We start from the raw sequence: 18,463 nt of genomic DNA, 5'->3' as shown, positions 1-18,463 counted from the left end.
GCACAATCTGCCCCCATTTCTGACTGCTGCAAAGTGAGGGGCTCGAGCTCAGGACGAGGGGCTGCGGGGCATGGCCGGAAACGGCGGTTCTAAGCTGGGGTGGAGATGCAACGTGATACAGCCTCATGGACGCACGTGAAATGGGTGTGTCAAGCAAAAAAAATGATGATATCAATACCAGATTCTATTTCTTTCTCCTGTTATGGGTATAGGGGACGTGGTATATCGGGGAAGCTGGCTAGCGGGATATTATGGCACCCATCTCATCGCTCATGCTCACCGAGCATGCGTCTTGTATGGTATGTGCGGTATCGGTTGGAATTCAGAGAGCTCAACTCATTCGCTACACGGTGCATCCGCTGCTGCGATGCTGCTGCAACCCTTGCTTTAGTTAAGAACTCAGCTGGCAGCGATTTCATGCTTATCGCAATTGTTCCACGCATAAACAAAGCCCTGTAAGAAAGTTCTCTTGGAATTACTGACCGGATTTTCTACCAGTTCTGGAATCAAGCCCTAATCCATTGAAGATGAGGAAGAGCTTTTGATCGGAATTTCAGCCAGCTGCTAGTGCAGTTTTCAGGACTTGCTGTTAAAAACACCCCTCGCGTTACTTCTGGTGCTGCTAAGACTGCTTATTCTAATGTAACGTCGGATCTTGCAGTGTAACATATGCAGGTATGTGTCGATCGCCATTCCGCCGCACGCTAATCTACGCTGAGCAAAATCTGTAACGCTCAACGGCCTGCTGGGATACCCCGAGCTATGGGCAGTCAACTTTACAAGTCAATTGCAAGCCTGTAAGCCAGAGAATTTATCAGGCTGTCATGCCATCGATAGCCAGTGAGGACTCGTGAATGAGCGAGAAATCTGTATAAAAAAATCTATTCTGGAGCTATGTGTAGGACCCCGTCCATTAGCTGGCTCGTGCCCCCACTACTCCCAAGGACTGCTGAGTCCATTGCTTTTCCACTTATCTGGAATGTATAACGCCGTCATGGGAAGTTGTTCTGGCGATCGGTCCTTTGATGCTTCGCTCGTTGCAACCAATTTGTCTCTTTTATGAGGTGCAAAAAAAAGCAAATATGATAAAATAATCTACAGTAACCATACTAACCCAATGTTACTGTACCACTGCATCCGAGAAGAATTAAAGTACAGTAGCATTAGCACCCCCATCGCAAGATATGGGTGGCTTATAATATATATAAGTGGAAAAGATGCACTGAACCGGAAGTTGTGTAGATATATAGAATAACGACTTACGGACAAAAGCCAAGCGCAAACACCCAAGCTACGAGTCAGTAACAAAAATTAAAATAAGAACACAAAATACTATATCCAACATCAAAGCTTAAACCAATATTACTTACTACCATCTGCATAGCATTTATCGTTTGTTCGATTACAAAAAAATTATCCAAATTCCATTATCTGTTATAGATAAGAAGCCGACTCTAGTAGCGTCTTCCACCAAACTTCGTCAAAATGCCTAGAATCTCTACCTCCACACCAAATACTTCCGGCTACGTCGACAGCGATGCTGACGACTCTTTAGTATCACCCAACTCTCCTAGCTCAGTCTTTTCTCAAGAAGATAAGTTCCTAACTGGAGTGACCGCCCCCATTATTAGATTCATTAATGCCACTTTATGTGAAGAAGGAAAATCATACCCAAATTCGCAGTTATGGGTTGATGCTGAATCTGGTGTCATTCTTAAGAGCAGCATCGATACTGAGTTCAGTGATGATCAAGAGCCTTCTCCTGAAGAAGTCACTACTATCGATCTCAACGGAGATATCCTGTCACCTGGTTTCATTGATGCACAGCTCAACGGTGCCTTCGGCATGGATTTCTGTGACGTAAACTATGGTGACGGATCTATCAAGGCTTTTGAGGAAGGTGTTGCTTATATTGGCAGACAACTGTTCAAGACCGGTGTCACCTCATACTGTCCTACCTTGCCATCTACATATCCTCATGTCTATCAAAAGGTACTTCCATCTTTAAAACCCAAGAGGATCTCTACCGCTGCTGAGAGTCTTGGTTATCACTTGGAGGGTCCATTTTTGAGTCCCAAGAAGCCTGGTTGTCACCCTCGTGACGCCATCGTCACTGCTCCTAAGCACTTTCAATCTTTTGAAGAAATTTACGGTGCTGATAACATTGATGGTGCTGCCATTATTACTTTGGCTGCTGAGCAAGAGGGTGTAATGGAGTCTATTCCTGATCTTACTAAAAGAGGTATTACTGTTTCTCTGGGCCACTCTGTTCTTGACTACGATGGAGGTTGCAAAGCAGTTAACCTCGGCGCCAAAATGATTACCCATGTTTACAATGCCATGACTCAACCCCATCACAGAGAACCCGGTCTCTTTGGTCTTCTTGGAGCTCCCAACAAAGATCTTCCTGATTCCTCCTGTCAACTCACCAAGCCCTACTATGGTATCATTGTTGACGGTGTCCATGTTCACCGTAGCGGTGTAGCTGTTGCCTACCACGCCCACCCTGAAGGTTGCTGTCTCGTTACAGATGCCATGTTCCCTATGGGACTGCCTTCTGGAACCTATACCTGGGGTGAGCAAACTATCGTTAAGGACGACCTCTTGCTCTTCCTTAACGGCACCAATACTATTGCCGGTAGCGGTGTTGAGCTTGACACTTGTCTTCGTAACCTAATGGCTTGGGCTGAAATCCCCATCGAGACTGCCCTGAAAACTGTCACCACCCACCCTGCCAGGGTCCTTGGTGTTGAGAACAAAAAGGGTACTTTGAGGGCCAAGGCTGATGCTGACTTGACTATCCTGGATGCTGCTGGTAACATCAAGCATGTCTACAAGCTTGGCCAGTGTGTTTACAGAGCTGCTGACAAAAAATAAAAGCTCTAGCTCCTCATTATTTATATACATTACCCACTTCATTCGCTATAGACTACCTGCCTGTACTATATTTATTATTATATTTCATGTTCATTGATTCTTTATTTATACGTGGGACTGAGTCTAGCCGTGGAGGGGTCTGCCTCCGGCGGCTGGGGCGCTGCCCCAGACCCCGTTGTGCTCGCTTCGCGAGCGACTGGGGGGAGTTCTGGACACCGTCGTCGAACCGAGTCGAGCGAAGCGAGACGAGCAGCGGGGTCTGGGGCGGAGCCCCAGCCGCCGGAGGCAGACCCCCCAGGTCGTAAATTAAGTTTTGTTAAACTGCACCGGCTTGGCGAAGGAGGCTCTGTCCCAAAGGTGGTGGCCCTTTTCGTTTCGCTCGATTCGTTTGTGGGAGATAGTCACGCCCATCCATCGAAGCTCATTCTGAGGCGCCTTGACGTATCCGATATAAAAGCAACACAACACATTGGACAGGAAGCTCCTCATTATCATGGATGACACTATACACATGGCTAGTGCGAACCTAGGTCTAACCAATGGATTGAAACGCTAAGAACTAATACAAGCTTATGTGGCTTGGCCCGACATGCAATATGAAAATAGGGGGGCTATAGGAGACACCATAGACTCTTAAGCAGGAGCAACGGGGTCTGTGGGCATAGCCCCAGCCGCCGGAGGCTGACCCGCTATGGGAGAGTGACAGGCGAAGTCGTTGCCTTGGCAGATAGCGACAACGTTCGAATAATTAAAAGTTGATTAAATAAGTAAGCGATGAAACCTCTCGAGGTTCGAGCTGGTAATAGATGCGACTACACCGTCTAATACTCTACTCTCTAGCATCTATTTGCTTTAGGATGTCTAGATATTCTTCGTAGCGGATAGCAGACTTCTCGCCTTGGTATCGAGTGAGAGAGATAGTGGAGTCAGGGTGTGCATTGGCTTTGTCAGCCAGATACACTAGCGTTGTCTCTTTATCCCAGCCCTGTTCTACAGCGACATCCGGAAGAAATGTGGCACTTGTTCGACGGCCACGATGCGTAAACACACCTTTGATGCCATGAACGCCTATTTCCCAGTCCATTGGATTGGCAGCTGATTCGAAGTTCTTGAGAATCGTTACCCCACACTCCAAGTGAGGGAGCTCTCTCTTTTGAATGGGCCTGAATCGAGGGTCCTCCAGTGCCGCTGTCAGTGAATAACTTGCTACTCCTGATTCCAGCTCTTCCTCTTGAAATGTGCCAATACATCCTCTCAACGAAGCATCACCATCCTTGGCAATTGTGTTCCAAGTCACAAACAAAGGGCTCTTGCCAGTCAATGGAGGACTCCCAGGGACCGCTGCCAAGCATTGAGCTAGAGTCACAGGGGCCCTGCCCTCAAGATGGGCCACTAAAACATCAAAAGCATATACAGCATATCCAGAAATACCAACCACCGCCATTTGATGCTAATCAAACAGTTACCACGATTGTACAGATGGCAATTGAGGGAAGAAGTGGGTAATATCGAATTATGTAAGGGTTCTGTACGATATCATAGAGCTGCAGCTGCTTCAACTTACTACTGTCAGCGGAGATAGCAATGCATAATTACCTATTTAGGCATGTATACGTCCGATATCTGGGTGAACTCGCCGACTGGCATTATAAAGTCTGTAGCAGGCAGCTCCGGCAGCTGGAGCTACACGTCAGACCCCGCTGCTTCTCTCATTCCTCTCAGATCGTCAAGTTTATTTTTGATGTTCTTTTAAGGAGAAAGGCGAAAGTAGCTAACTTGTTGGTAAAGTAAATACCTGGTGTATTGGAAGCTGTTTCTACGCAATGTTGGACTAATGTAGAAATATGATGAAGCTAAGAATTGAACACATTAGTAATCATGAGTCCTTGAAAACTTGCTTCTCCGTCTGAGATTCGCCTCCGTCTTCTCTGTGTTGTTTTGAGCATCTATCGGACATCTGTTGGCTCGAGGTGTAACACATCTGTATCAGATGGTGTGCTCTTATTGTAAGATGTTGTGCCTTTACCTACATCGTAAGGAATCGATGACGCTATCAGGGTCTTTGTACTATAGTCTCCTGTGCAACACGTTTTAGAGTAGCTATTTTTGTTCTGAGCTGGTATACTTTCATCAATGTCTCACCAAAGGTAATAAACATTTTAATATAACTCAGATACTGTAAGCTTGCATATCACAATCTTGGCACACAGCTGAGTCTAGTTTGTTTAATTGCCAAGAAACCTATGTTTCTCTTTCTCTTGCGTAATGATGTATTTAATTTCTGGCATTAAGACATAGGTTTCTCTTTCTCTTGCGTGATGATGTATTTATTTTCTGGTATTGCTTTGATATTGGTGCTTCATATATTCTCAGTCTTGCTACAGGGTCTAGAATTGACATGTAGCCACAAAATACATATGGCCAGATTGGAAAATGGCATTTTCTAATTTGATACTTGAATGTTATATAAGAAGGGACGAATCTACACGGTCTGTATACGAACCACCGAGTCAAATCAGGCTAAGGTACTAGAGGAATTTTCCAGCAATTTTTATTAAAAAACATCAACCTTTTGAGCTAGCTCGTGTTATCAAGTATGATTTCCAAGAACGTCATTTCTTTCACTGCCATTCTCTTGGCAGCCTATGTTAAAGCAGCTCCCCTAGCTGAAAGTTTAGCTTCTGCTGCTGCTGTTACTCCTGCAAACCCATTTGCCCAGCCTGCTCAGTCTGCTTCGCCAGCCCAACCAGCCCAACCAGTTGCTCCCATCGCTCAAGCTCCTGGACAACAGGCTTCTCCTGTTCCAATTGCTGGTTCTCTTCCATCGGGTGCTGCCAACCTGCCAGCAGCTACCAATCAACCACTTACCTCTTCAATCACTTTGTCAGTGCCAGCCGCGATCGCTTCCCCTAGCTCTGTGTCCTGGTCTGCTGCCGAATCTTCTTTGGCCACTGAATCTCCCACTAATACAAATGTGATCAATGCTCTTGCCACTGCCACACCTGATGATATCACTGCTCTTTCTTCCGTTTTGAGTGCTGGTATTAATGGCGTGATTGGACTTGCTCAGCAATCTCATCAAGATCAAAGTCAAACTTTGCAGGAGTATGTTAGTTCTCTTGAAAGCACCATAAGTGCAATTCAACAGGCCAAGGGTGCTTCGGCAGTTCCTGCTCAGCTTACCAGTGCTCTTCAAACTCTTCAGAATTACGTAGCTACTTACAAGCCACCCAGCGGAGCTTCGGCTGCAGTAGGAGCTCCTGCTGCTTCAGCACCAGTAGCTACCAACACCCAGGCTGCATGGCAACAACAAAACCAAGCTCCGGCAACTCCTACAAGTGCCTCTAGCCAACAAGGTGGTGGGTGGTTTGGATGGTTTAAACGTCCTTCTTCTAGTCAAAATGCAGCTGCCACTCCTTCAGCAACTACTGCTGCTAATCAGCAACAACCAGGTGGATTTTTCGGATGGCAGCCATTCCAACAACCATCTCCAACTCAAAACGGGGCAGCTTCTCCTTCGATTGCCTCCCCTAATCAACAATCTGGGCAACAGGGACAGCAAACTGGCCAGGCCCAGAAACCTGCTCCTGCTCCTGCTCCTGCTCCTGCTACCACCAGCCAACCAAGTTGGTGGTAAATAACTGTCCGTGCCATTTTAGGGGGTATCAACCTCCAGGTGGCTAAATCATTCGGCTATTAAGTACTAAAGCACATGGAAACAGGGCACCAACAGAAACAACGATATATACACTGGAAAAGTACAATTTTATAAGCTTCTCATTATTCACTATTTAACTATTTTCTATATTACATTTAAAATAAACTCATTTTCATAATAATCACACTGTAAAAACAGTCTGTCTGCCCTAGAGTTGAGGCTTGGTTCTAACGTAGTGGCTTGGGCACTCATAACCGGTGGGGTTCTTGTGAAGATACAATTGGTGATAGGTTTCAGCATCCCAAAAGGCCTCAATAGGTTCAATCTTAGTAACAATTGGGTCCTTGTAAAAGGTCTTCTGCATTCTTTCCTTGACCTCTTCAGCTACCTTTTGTTGCTCATCATCGTGAGTAAAGATGACACTGCGGTATTGAGTACCTTGGTCGGGACCCTGTCTATTGAGCTGAGTAGGATCATGCATTCTGAAAAAGAAGTCGATTAATGTGTCATAAGTTACAAGTGAAGGATCAAAAGTGATTTGTAAAGCTTCAGCATGACCGGTTCCACTGGTGCATACTTGTTTATAACTAGGATTGGTAGTGGTACCACCCGAATATCCAACACGGGCATCGATCAATCCCTTACCATTGCCAAAGTGTTTACGATATATATGTTCAACACCCCAGAAACAACCTGCACCAACAGTAGCCACTTGATAACCAACAGTGTCAAGAGTAGGAGAAATCTTAGTAGCGGACATTTTAGGACTAGAGGAACTCAACAAACGGACTAAAAGTTTAGGGAAGAAATTGCCAGATGCCATATAACAGAATATAAATAGGATTCGAAACTATATGAAATGAACCCCGATGAGTAACGAAAGCAATGAAGTACTCAAGCTCGTATTTCTCTCTAGCGGATATTGCTTGGATCTGATAACCGAAAAATTTCCGCTTTTGTCTCATAGCTTAATAATCCCATGCGCGGACCTCAACGGCGTACGGCGTTGCCACCATAAAAGGTGGGGTTCTATCGCCGGAGACTAGTGCTGCGCCCTTAAGTCCCGGCTGTTTCCAATCCTATTCCTCAAAACGACTTTGACTGAAGAAAGTTTAGTAGTATCACCCTGGCAAGAAGGCAGTTGCAGTGGTGCTGATAGGAGACAAGTTACCTTCCAGTTATCGAATCGCGCGGCTCAGGATACCAAAGATCAAGAAGCCATTAAAAGCCTCTAAATAAAGACTTAAATCAAAAATCAATGAGCAATATTCGTCTCTAAATGTGATTATGGAGGTGGTGATTATCCATGGTACCAAATCCCGTCCAGTCGCTGGTTTTAATGCAATTCATAATTCCGCTGTTGGGACGGTCGCCCGACTCGACCAAAACAAGAGAAGCAGTGAGATCCGGGGTGGAATCCCAGATCTCGCGTGAGCAGATCCCTTATTTCAAGTGCACCAATGGGTCGTTTGGTCAAGGATACTTGTAAGAATGACTGCGACGGCGGGCCCTGCATGATGCGGTCCTGGCGATCAGCACATTTGCATAGGGTAGGGAAGGTCAAAATATTTTTTTTCAGATGCTGGTCAAGGGTTATTTTAATCTGATCAGTATATTTTTTGGAGAAACATTTTGAGAGTTTAAACTTGACTCCATAGCTCATTGACACAAGGGTTTTTGAAAGGTGTCGAAGACTTTTTCGCAATGAGTTTTAAAAGAAAGAGAGATGAGGAGTCGGCTGGGGTTGCTCCAGTTTCGCAACCTCCTTCGGCTTTGAGAATGGAGGACACTGCTTTCCCTCGAGGTGGTGCTTCGACTGTTCTCACCCCACTAGAAATTAAACAGGCTACTAATGAAGCTACTCGGGATTTGTTTACTGTAAGATTTTACTGGGTTCTATGGGCTTCTACGGACCTGGGACTATTCCTTTCATTACCAGAAGCTTAACAGCTGTAGTAAGACCCGTACAAGCGTTTCGATATTATATACTAACTGAACATCTAGGCATCCGAGTCAAATGCTGCAAACGGAAAAAAGAAGTCTAAGAAGCAACACCGAAACAAAGTGCATCAAAAGTCTGAGGCTGGATCAGACAAGGCTGGTGAGAAGCATAAGATAAAAGTTGAGAGCCTGTCATTCGGCAAACTGACTGCTGGATCAGTTGTACTTGGTCAGGTGGTTCAAATCAACACTCTAGATATTGCATTGTCTCTCCCCAATAATTTATTAGGTTACGTACCAATCACAAATATATCTGCCAAGTTATCGGAACGGATATCCAAAGCAGAAGACGATGATGAGAGTGGCAGTGAAGACGAGGACAATGAAGATAGCGATTTACCTCAGCTATCTCAGTTATTCAAGGTCGGTCAATGGCTGCGTGCTTTGGTTGTTGAAAACGAGAAGGTTAACAACAAAAAGAGAATCGAATTATCAATTGATCCTTTACAGGTAAATGAAGAAATAGAGACCGATGATTTGGTTGCTGGTATAGCTGTGCAGGGTTCTGTGCAGAGTGTTGAGGACCATGGTATCATTGTCGATATTGGTCGCGATGACGTTTCTGGGTTCTTGTCGAATAAAGAACTATCGCATGCAGGTATCGAGGCTTCATCTCTAGGTGTTGGTCAAGTTTTGTTGCTTACTATTCTATCTAAATCCGCGAATGGTCGTACTGTGACATTGACAGCATCAGCAACAGCTAAGAAGATGACTATTGTCAAGGCAGTTACGCTGAATAAGTCTCTTCTTGCTGGTACTCTAGTTGAGGTTTTGATCACTGATATCCGAAGCAACGGTTTGGTGGGTAAGGTATTTGGTTCAATTGATGCTACAATTGATATAGTTCACTCAGGAATCTACGATAGAGCTGTTTTAGAGCAAAATTTCAAAGAGGGCAAGGTTGTAAAGGGTAGAGTTATTTATTCTCCTCCAGCTGCAGTTAGCGAAAGCGACGATGAAAATAGCACAAAAGTGTTCGTGTCTCTTCTTGAAACGACTATCGAGCTCAAGGTAGCGGAAGACGGCGACGCTTTGCCTATTGGGCAAATCCTAGAAGCAAAGGTTAAGATTGTTGATGCCAACGGTTTATACGTTGATATTGGTACTAAAAGTCTTGGTTTTGTACATGTCTCACGTGTAGCTGATAAGAGAATTGAGGATCTTTCGATTGAAGAAGCATACTCGGTTGGGACCACACACCCTGCTCGTATTCTCAATTATAACTACGCTGATAATCTGTACATTGTTTCTACAGAGAAGTCTGTTATCGAGCAAAAGTACCTTCGTGTCGAAGATGTCTCTGTAGGGGAGAAGGTAACTGGTACTGTAGACAGAATTCTTCCTAAGGGAGGTGTCCTCATCAAGTTGTGGGAGGGATTTAGTGGCATTGCCAATGATATCCATCTGAGTGATATCAAGTTGGCCCATCCAGAAAAGAAATTTAAGCCAGGAATGAAGGTTACTGCAAGAGTAAGTAGTATTATATGTTTTAAAGTAGATTGTGGTTATCTGCGATACTAACTAGTGTTTTAAGGTGTTACGTGTGGATAAAGAGCGTCATAAGATTCAGCTTACTCTCAAGAAAGCTCTTGTGAACTCTGATGATGAGATTATTTCCTCCTATGAAGACGCTCGCCCTGGTATGAAGACGCCCGGATCTATAGTTGTGTTGCAACCAAAGGGTGCTGTTGTGGAGTTTTTCGGAGGTGTTCGTGGTTACTTACCGGTGGCAGAAATTAGTGAAGCATTTATCAAGGATCCCAAGGACCACTTCAGACTTGGTCAAAGTGTGGCAGTGCGTGTTCTGTCGGTTGATCCCGAGGCAGAGAGACTGCTTGTGTCTTGCCGAACTGATTCATCCAACAGCCAAGCCCAACTTGAATCCCTTGGGCCTGGTACTGTGGTATCTGCATCTATAGTCGAAAAAACCAAGGACGGTGTGGTTGTAAACGTTGAGCCTCAAAATGTTCGTGGTGTTATTCCTCTCGGCCACTTGACTGACGGAAACGATACTAGGGCCCAGATGAAGAGCCTCAAGGTAGGGGAGAATCTTGAATCACTAGTTATTCTTGAGAGAAACTTTTCCAAGAGATTTGTCATGTTATCTGCCAAGAAATCGTTGGTTGAAGATGCTAGAGCTGGGAAGTTTCCATCTGATATTTCTCAAATTTCAGTTGGTGATAAGCTGCATGGATATGTCAAGAATGCTACTATCAAGGGTTTGTTTGTTGGTTTTGCTGGAAGTTTAACTGGCTTGGCTCTCAAGCAAGATCTCTCTACTGAGTTTGTTTCCGATCCAGCAGAGAAGTTTTCTCCAATGCAGTCCGTTGAGTGCTATGTTGTCAATATTGATGATGCTATCGGCAGATTTCAGCTGTCGCTATTGGCACCTAAACCCAAGACTTTGAAAAAAGAGACTAGCTCTGGCGGATTCACACCCGTCGATGAGGCAGTCACCTCTATTGATGAGTTTGTGCCTGGTAAAATTACCAAAGCTCAGATTGTCAGCGTCAAAGAAACGCAACTCAATGTCAAACTCGCTGAGAATGTTCAGGGTCGTATTGATGTGTCTCAAATCTACGATGACTACAAGTCAATTCCTAATAGTAAGGATCCACTTGGCGAATTTAAGAAGGGAGAGATAGTCGATGTCAAGATCATTGGATACCATGACGCCCGTAACCACACATTCTTGGCTATTTCACATCGTAGTGCTTCTCATCTAGTATACGAATTGAGCGCCAAGAAGTCCGATTTAAATTCATCTAGCTATAAGCCTTTGACTTTGGAAGATGTAAAGGTTGGTAGTTCATGGCTCGCATTTATAAACAATCTTACAGTAGACTTTGCATGGGTCAACTTATCCCCTACCGTCAGGGGCCGCATTCCTCTATTCGATTTGACAAACAATGCTGATGAGTTAGAGGACGTTGAAGCTCACTATCCTATTGGAAGTGCTATTGAATGTTCTGTTATTGAAGTGGATATTAAGACCTCTAACTTAAAGCTTTCGGTTCGTGCTCATAATGGAACGGCTGTCAATGATTACAGTGATGTAAAGGTGGGTCAAACTTTGCCCACATTGGTCACTAAGGTGACTGAGACACTTGTATTTGTGAAACTTGGTGCCAACATTAGTGGTGCTGCATATATTTCTGATGCTCTGGACGACTATTCCGCTGATTTGAAATTGACGTATTTGCCCCATCAACTAGTGAAGGCGAAGATAATTGATGTTGACACGTCCAACAAGAGAATCAGTGTTACTTTGCGTCCCTCGCAAACTGAAAAGGATGCTGAAAAGCCAGTTGACCAGCATATTCAATCAATTGAGGATGTTCAAAAGGGTAGCATTGTCCGCGCTTTCGTTAAGAATGTTGCTGACAAGGGTTTGTTTGTGTCCTTAGGAAGGAACATCACTGCTCGTATTCAAATCAAAAACTTATCTGACTCTTATCTCAAAGACTGGAAGAAGTATTATACTGTTGGGCAAGTGGTGACTGGTAAAGTTTTAAGTGTTGATGAGCACAATAGTAGGGTCGAGCTCAGTCTGAAAGAGTCTGCTGTCACGGGTAAAGATCCTCGGGAAGTTTCGGGTCTTGGCTCCATAAACGAAAATGATATCTTTGATGGTGTTATTACCAAGGTTGAGGATTTCGGAGTGTTTGTGAAGCTAGATGGCACCTCGATCACAGGACTTTGTCACAAGTCAGAGGTTGCTGATGTGCCTCTACAGGATATGTCCAAGGTTTTCTCTGAGGGTGACAAAGTCAAGGCTAAAATTCTTAAGATTGATACTGAAAAACGTCGTGTTTCCCTTGGATTGAAGGCTTCATACTTCACTGAACTCGAGAGTGATGTTGAAATGGAAGAGTTCGATGTCAATAATGACGAGGACGATGATGACGACGACGAACTTGATAACAGCGTTGCTTTTGAGGACGATTCTGAAGAAGAAGAGGAGGGTGATGAATCTGATGATGAATCTGATGAGGATAACGGCATTGCTGTCACTGCTTCGAAAAAGTCTTCGAACGGTCTCAGTGTTGGTTTCGACTGGACAGGTACCAATGTTCTGGACGAGATGAACACTAAGGAGGATGGTGATGATAATGAAGATGATGACAGCTCTAACGAGGAGGAAGGAAGATCTAGAAAGAGACGTAAGAGATCTAAGTTTGTAGAGGATAAGACTGGCACTTTGAACACCAAGCTGCCTCAATCCATCCAAGACTTTGAGAGACTTTTGGTCGGATCACCTAACTCTTCTATTATGTGGATGAACTACATGGCTTTCCAACTGCAACTCAGTGAAATCGAAAAAGCCAGAGAGATTGCCCAGCGTGCTCTCAAGACCATCAACTTCCGCGAAGAGCAAGAACGTCTTAATGTCTGGATCGCACTTCTCAATTTGGAAAACAGCTTTGGTACCAATCAAACTGCCGAAGACACTTTTAAGGAGGCTATTCAGTTTATGGATTCTAAGACAATCCATATGAAATATGCTGGCATTCTTTCACAAAGCGAGGGCAAAGCCAAGAAAGCTGAGGAGTTGTATGATGTGGCCATGAAGAAGTTCGGTGGTGAAGATATGTCTATCTGGATCACATATGCTAACTTCCTGTTTGACCATGACAACGCAGCCAAGGCTCGCTCCCTGCTTGACAGATCTCTCAGAATGTTACCAGCAAGAAACCACAAAGAAATCATCACTAAATTTGCCCAATTAGAATACACCAAGGGCGAAGCTGAGCGTGGCAGGACATTGTTTGAGGGTCTTATTAGCTCATACCCACGTAGAATCGATTTATGGATCGTGTATCTTGATTACGAAATCAAGAATGGCGACAAAGAAACTGTGGAGAAGCTCTTCGAGAGAGTCATTGGTGTCAAACTCACCATGAAACAAGCTAAGTTTTTCTTCAAAAAATGGCTCGGCTTCGAAGATAAGCTCGGCGACTCCAAGAAGGTCGACTACGTCAAGGCTAAGGCTTCTGAGTACGTCTCTTCCAGAACGGAACAAGAAGAGTGAACAGCCGTCTCTTTTGGTTAAATTTTTATTTGAACGCGCATTGTATGAGTATTTTATTTTATCTTATCTTATTATTTCCGTTAATAAATTGTTTGTATATGGACCACACTCGTACCCAGCTATGCCTTCGGCGGCTGGTGCGGAGCCCCAGACTCGTGACTCCTTAGTTCTTACTATGGATAACGAGATGAAGGAGAATTGGTAGACCGAGGTGGTGCATGCACTGTTCGGTCGTGAAAGTTAGGACAATTGAGGGCGGTTTTGTCTAAGCTCTACGGACATACTCTTAGTTCGCGCAACTGGCTCCCTAGTATCACAGTCAATAGCTACTGGGGGGGACTTATCTGCGACCAATACGCAGGGGTACACATGTTATCGAGTATAACCCATGCTTGCTGCAGGACCAGTTGCCTCAATCGCAACAATACGGACCTATACCCCTCTTCGACCTTGACGATTAGGTTAAAGTTTTAAATTATTCCCGATACAAGTTTCATGCAACAGTCCGATCATGTTGCACCTACATAATCAGAACGAAAGTACGCGGCAGCCCATGATATATAGGCAGAAGATTATAATCTAGTGAAACGAAACGATTGGGAAGCCAGCAGGAGACGACTATGTTTTTGGGTACTGTTTCCCAAACTCTGTTAATTGGAATACTGGTTCAAAAGCGACCCCTGCAGAATAGGACCACATTCCCCCACCATTGGTAACAAGATTCAGTCAGACATTAATCATTCCTGCTTCCCACACTCTCCTTTCTGTTCATTCATAAAACCTATTACTGCAACAGTGTGATATTTATTATACCAGTAGGTTCTACGTATTTGATGATTGTATGTGCAATAATTATATTGGGCATATGAAATCGGCTCCTGTAAGGGTCAAAATATGCCGAATCCTTACCCAAGTTGTCAGGGTGTTTATTGGGATATATAAGGCTTTTCCATAGCTTATCGCCATCCAGGGGGTAACAAGCTGTTCTATATATACATATACATATAGATAGCAAATAATTCATGTACAGGTGAGTAAAAAGCTATTGCAGGGAGTGGTATAGCTGTTGCCCAGGCATTGCGATCCACTTTGAGACTGCAATGGAATCCCTTCCCATACCTCCGGCGCTGGGGCTCACGAAGCGAACCCTCCGACAGCTGGGGTACATTACAACCCACTCTCGTCGGTCCAAACACTCCTGCCAAGCTGGAGTCACTGAATCTCGGGGGAGAGGCCCCAGCTGCGGGAGGCTGAATAACCAACCTCCTTACCGGCCACCCCGTAGTCATTGGGTCAGGCAAGACATAACACGGCACTGTGCAGAGCGGTGCAATGTGGACCACTGGAAGCGGCCGTAATTGGGACTATAACCAGCCAGAAGAAGCAATATAGCTCGGTAAACTTGCCTCATACATCCTTCCACGTACTATTCGTAGCATGCAGGAAGTGGCATATTTCCAACGGCGCGGTAGGGAGCCATAGGGGGATGTGCAGTATTTTAAGGACTTAAAGAACAGTGAAAAGATTGCCGTTTAAGTAACTGCACTTCAATGCTCGGTACCGTTTGGAGTGGGTTGCTGCTACTACGATGCCGCACACCCTCCTTTGCCCCGCTACATCCTAATAACGTCCTGTCGCTACCCTCCAGCACGGAAGCAACAAGCAACAGAGTTATTGCTCACCGGCCGTTGACTGCTGCCGAGCATTGGGTTTCAAGTGCCTCTAAGGGGTAGTCTAATGGTTCTGATCGTACGGTTGGTAGTCGAGTATGCATTCAGCTACCATAAAAACGGTGTACATAGTGTTCGAATGGTATTAGCGGACCCACTGAAAGATATCATAGTCTATGGGAAAATCCTATTGAAGTCGAAACGAGCCTGGAACCTGTAACAAATCTTATCAGCTTATATTTGACGGCTCTTGTGGTTCTTCTGCTGTAGGATTACAATCTCAGACATCTGAGTGATCGACAACCCAGTACTGGTCCAAGCTTAGATCTTTCCATGGGCCAACCGAAACAAAACAAGTTGACTGAGGCAGACAAAGTAACCAGCAAGTTGCAAATATGATAATCAGAGACAGATTGTGTCAAGCTGTAGCAGTCCCGTCCCGAGCAGTCTTCTGGCCCTCCCTGTCAGTTTGTACCAACAGCACCAGACTTGGTTAGTCGTAGAACATTTGTGGGAGATCCCACTCGGTTAAGGTTTGTAGGGCCTTTTCTGGTGGCTAGACGAATGGAGTCTGGATTGACAATGTACGCAATATATTATGTATAATCGGTGTGCACCTCATGTCACACACACTAAGCATAGATTTTTAGTCCATACGGCTAACGAAACAACATCATTACTTCATCGCATTACGGAACTTGGAAACTCCGAGCAGGGCAGGCGGCCTTTCACCTCAGTAATAAGTCTTTCTATTCCCTAAATGTAGTATATATAGTGAGCAAGGAGAGTTGCCCGGCCAATCGGTTCGGTTCCATTGGTTCCACATGGCGCGTTCTAAAAATCATAAGAATGGTCCTTCGGTTACTTGTTTCTACGGGTGCCAAAGATTATTTTCGCCATTGAACCGAACCAGTTCTATGGGCTTAACTAAGAAATCAGATACATCACTCTCTGTATTGCAGGCTCAAGTTACAGGCTCCATTGGGTGATTGAAAGGAGAGAATTGCGGACAGCTGGTTCAGCTCCGGTTATGTGTTATGAGCTTGGACTTTGAGTTATAGGCTACGTACGAATCGAATTGCACATGAGTTGAGAAGACTCCCAGACCACACTACATACATTTCCCCTGAAATGGTAGGTGCTGATCCACTTCAGAATTGCTTTTGAAAGGATTTTGAAAAAGTAACTACACGATAGTCATGCAGAAGAACATTTTCAGGGGCACGCGAAAGTTCAGCACTAAACGATAACAACTATAAAGGATCATTCATTAACTATAGGTCGGTCGCATTACCACTGGATGGGTAGGTAGGATTGAATGCCTCATAATTGTTAAAAATACAAGAAGAGGAACCTATAAGTAACTAAGTTCTGTTTTCCATTACCCGTATCTTTTCCAGCACTGGTATCATTTGTGTACTGAAACAAGGACATTAGTACGTCCTATGGAACCACCAGTTGGTGTAATTTAAGAATCTCAAGTGTTACTTAATAATATCACTTGGTTCTTGCCTCTAGCGCTTCTATTACTGTAGCGGAGACAGCTGCAGGAACCAACAACACTAATATTTCGATGAAACTAACCAGCGAAAGCGAAAGGAATGCTAATGCCGCAGCACCAGAAGTCGCACTAACGCCAAAAACAGCCGATGGATATGTTCTCGGGCCCCCCTCTCACCTCATACCTAGTATCTTAAGAGTTACCACGTACCAACGACCCTCTTCCCACGGTTCGACGCGACTGCTAATGCAATTACTTGAACGTAACGAGATGAACCAAAGCGGTTGGGGCAGAGCCCCAGTGCCAGAGGCAGCACCAAACCCCCTTTATCACGTTCATTTAGACTTTGACCGGGGTTCATTTAAGGCGAAAAGTTTAGTACAGTATCTGCGATCTTCTTGACAACTGAAGCCAATCTTTGCCTCAAAGTGGTCTTATAGGTGAATTAGCTGTTTAGCCGATCGGCAAAACTATACTTAGTAGATAGGCTTGCATACGTTTCAGACTTCATAACATTAGCAAAAAGAAACGATTTTTCACGCAAGACATAAAAGTATCGAGACCAGCAGATGCTCCTTCGCGGCCAGTTGCACGTCGAGAGTGGGGACAAAAACAACTAGCCATTTTTTGCAGCTATTTTCTGGCGCATTATTTTCGTTGTTGACTACTGACCTCCCTTTCGAGTTAAAAAACTAAAACCTTAACAAAAACTCGTGTGTCATTCCTTGTCTCATAAACTTTAACAGATCATTTCGGGGGGTGCTTTTGAGGTTTAACAAGTTGGAGCAGAAGATCGACAGGCATTTATTATTTATCGCGCATCCTTCTATATTGCTGTGGTTGTTAATTTATTAGATTGGGTATATAATAAAAACCAACCAGTCTTCAGGATTCTTTTATTTTCAACTTTGGAGTTCCGGTTGAATCATGTATGCACGCTAAAGAATTATTAATCATTTTGCTAGAAAATTTCCACCATGGTTGAATTATCAGTTCTTACACCCAACCCGAATTTTGTTCCTTATGCTAATCGTGGTGATAGGAGCAATTCGCTTGCCAGTTCGCTAAAATATTCTCTTGATAATTTTCAAGTCAGTAGTTCTCAAAGCATAAGAACTCTGCCCACTCTTACAACGGTTAACTCAAGTCATTCTGGTTCTCACAGCTTGTCATATTTACCCCAGAATTTGAATATTGGTGCTGCCAATCTTCGTCGCAACAAGTCTTCACCTGTTTCGAGTCCGACTACAAACCAGCATCAACCTACTGGGTCAGCTTCAAACAGATCGTCTGCAACTTCAAAAAACAATATGGACCTGGCAGTCACTTCATCTTCCCCTAGTCATTTTGGCCATAGTCAGATCCCCCTGCCCACCTCAGCTAAGAAGACCCCCCAGAAGCGCAAAACAAGGGTGTCAGATCTTATCTCTCGGTTGTCATCTTCAACGGCCTCTTCGCGAGCAAAGGCGGAGGCAGCCAAAGCCGCAATGGCTGCTGGATCAGCCAATGCTTCCGGCTCGACGAATACAACTACAACTACAGCAACCATCACACCATCACCCCCATCTCATTCGCATTCTGCATTTGCTTCAGTATTTAGAAGCAGTTCCAGCCATAGCTCGAAACAATCTCCTCGGGCCAACCCCAGCACACTCACCCCTGTCAAGCCCAAACCAAATGCTGTGGCATCGATCCCAAAATGGGTACACAATACTAGAATGGCA

At 44.6% G+C, this 18,463-nt stretch overlaps 5 protein-coding genes across 5 annotated transcripts; 3 read left to right on the top strand and 2 right to left on the bottom strand.

Annotated features, from left to right (window-relative positions):
• Positions 1-1,485: 1,485 nt before the first annotated feature.
• Positions 1,486-2,877, top strand: AWJ20_4022 (uncharacterized protein; the record flags this gene model as incomplete). The annotated part of the gene is made up of 1 exon (XM_018881071.1): positions 1,486-2,877. One exon carries the CDS (start codon positions 1,486-1,488, stop codon positions 2,875-2,877), a length of 1,392 nt encoding a protein of 463 aa, XP_018733697.1.
• Positions 2,878-3,706: 829 nt separating this feature from the next.
• On the bottom strand, positions 3,707-4,321 carry AWJ20_4021 (uncharacterized protein; the record flags this gene model as incomplete). The annotated part of the gene is made up of 1 exon (XM_018881070.1): positions 3,707-4,321. The coding sequence occupies one exon, from the start codon at positions 4,319-4,321 to the stop codon at positions 3,707-3,709; it is 615 nt and encodes a 204-aa protein (XP_018733696.1).
• Positions 4,322-6,743: 2,422 nt separating this feature from the next.
• Positions 6,744-7,358, bottom strand: MXR1 (Mxr1p; the record flags this gene model as incomplete). Its single annotated transcript, XM_018881069.1, has 1 exon — positions 6,744-7,358. The coding sequence occupies one exon, from the start codon at positions 7,356-7,358 to the stop codon at positions 6,744-6,746; it is 615 nt and encodes a 204-aa protein (XP_018733695.1).
• Positions 7,359-8,239: 881 nt separating this feature from the next.
• Positions 8,240-10,057, top strand: RRP5 (Rrp5p; the record flags this gene model as incomplete). The annotated part of the gene is made up of 2 exons (XM_018881067.1): positions 8,240-8,428; positions 8,540-10,057. The coding sequence occupies 2 exons, from the start codon at positions 8,240-8,242 to the stop codon at positions 10,055-10,057; spliced, it is 1,707 nt and encodes a 568-aa protein (XP_018733694.1).
• A 121-nt stretch (positions 10,058-10,178) lies between these two features.
• Positions 10,179-13,568, top strand: RRP5 (Rrp5p; the record flags this gene model as incomplete). Its single annotated transcript, XM_018881066.1, has 1 exon — positions 10,179-13,568. The coding sequence occupies one exon, from the start codon at positions 10,179-10,181 to the stop codon at positions 13,566-13,568; it is 3,390 nt and encodes a 1,129-aa protein (XP_018733693.1).
• Positions 13,569-18,463: the final 4,895 nt, after the last annotated feature.

This window comes from Sugiyamaella lignohabitans, chromosome C (genome assembly GCF_001640025.1).
Source record: "Sugiyamaella lignohabitans strain CBS 10342 chromosome C, complete sequence".
Lineage (NCBI taxonomy): Eukaryota > Fungi > Ascomycota > Dipodascomycetes > Dipodascales > Trichomonascaceae > Sugiyamaella > Sugiyamaella lignohabitans.
Note: the sequence above shows the minus strand (reverse complement) of the source record. Positions and strands in the feature narration are given on the sequence as shown.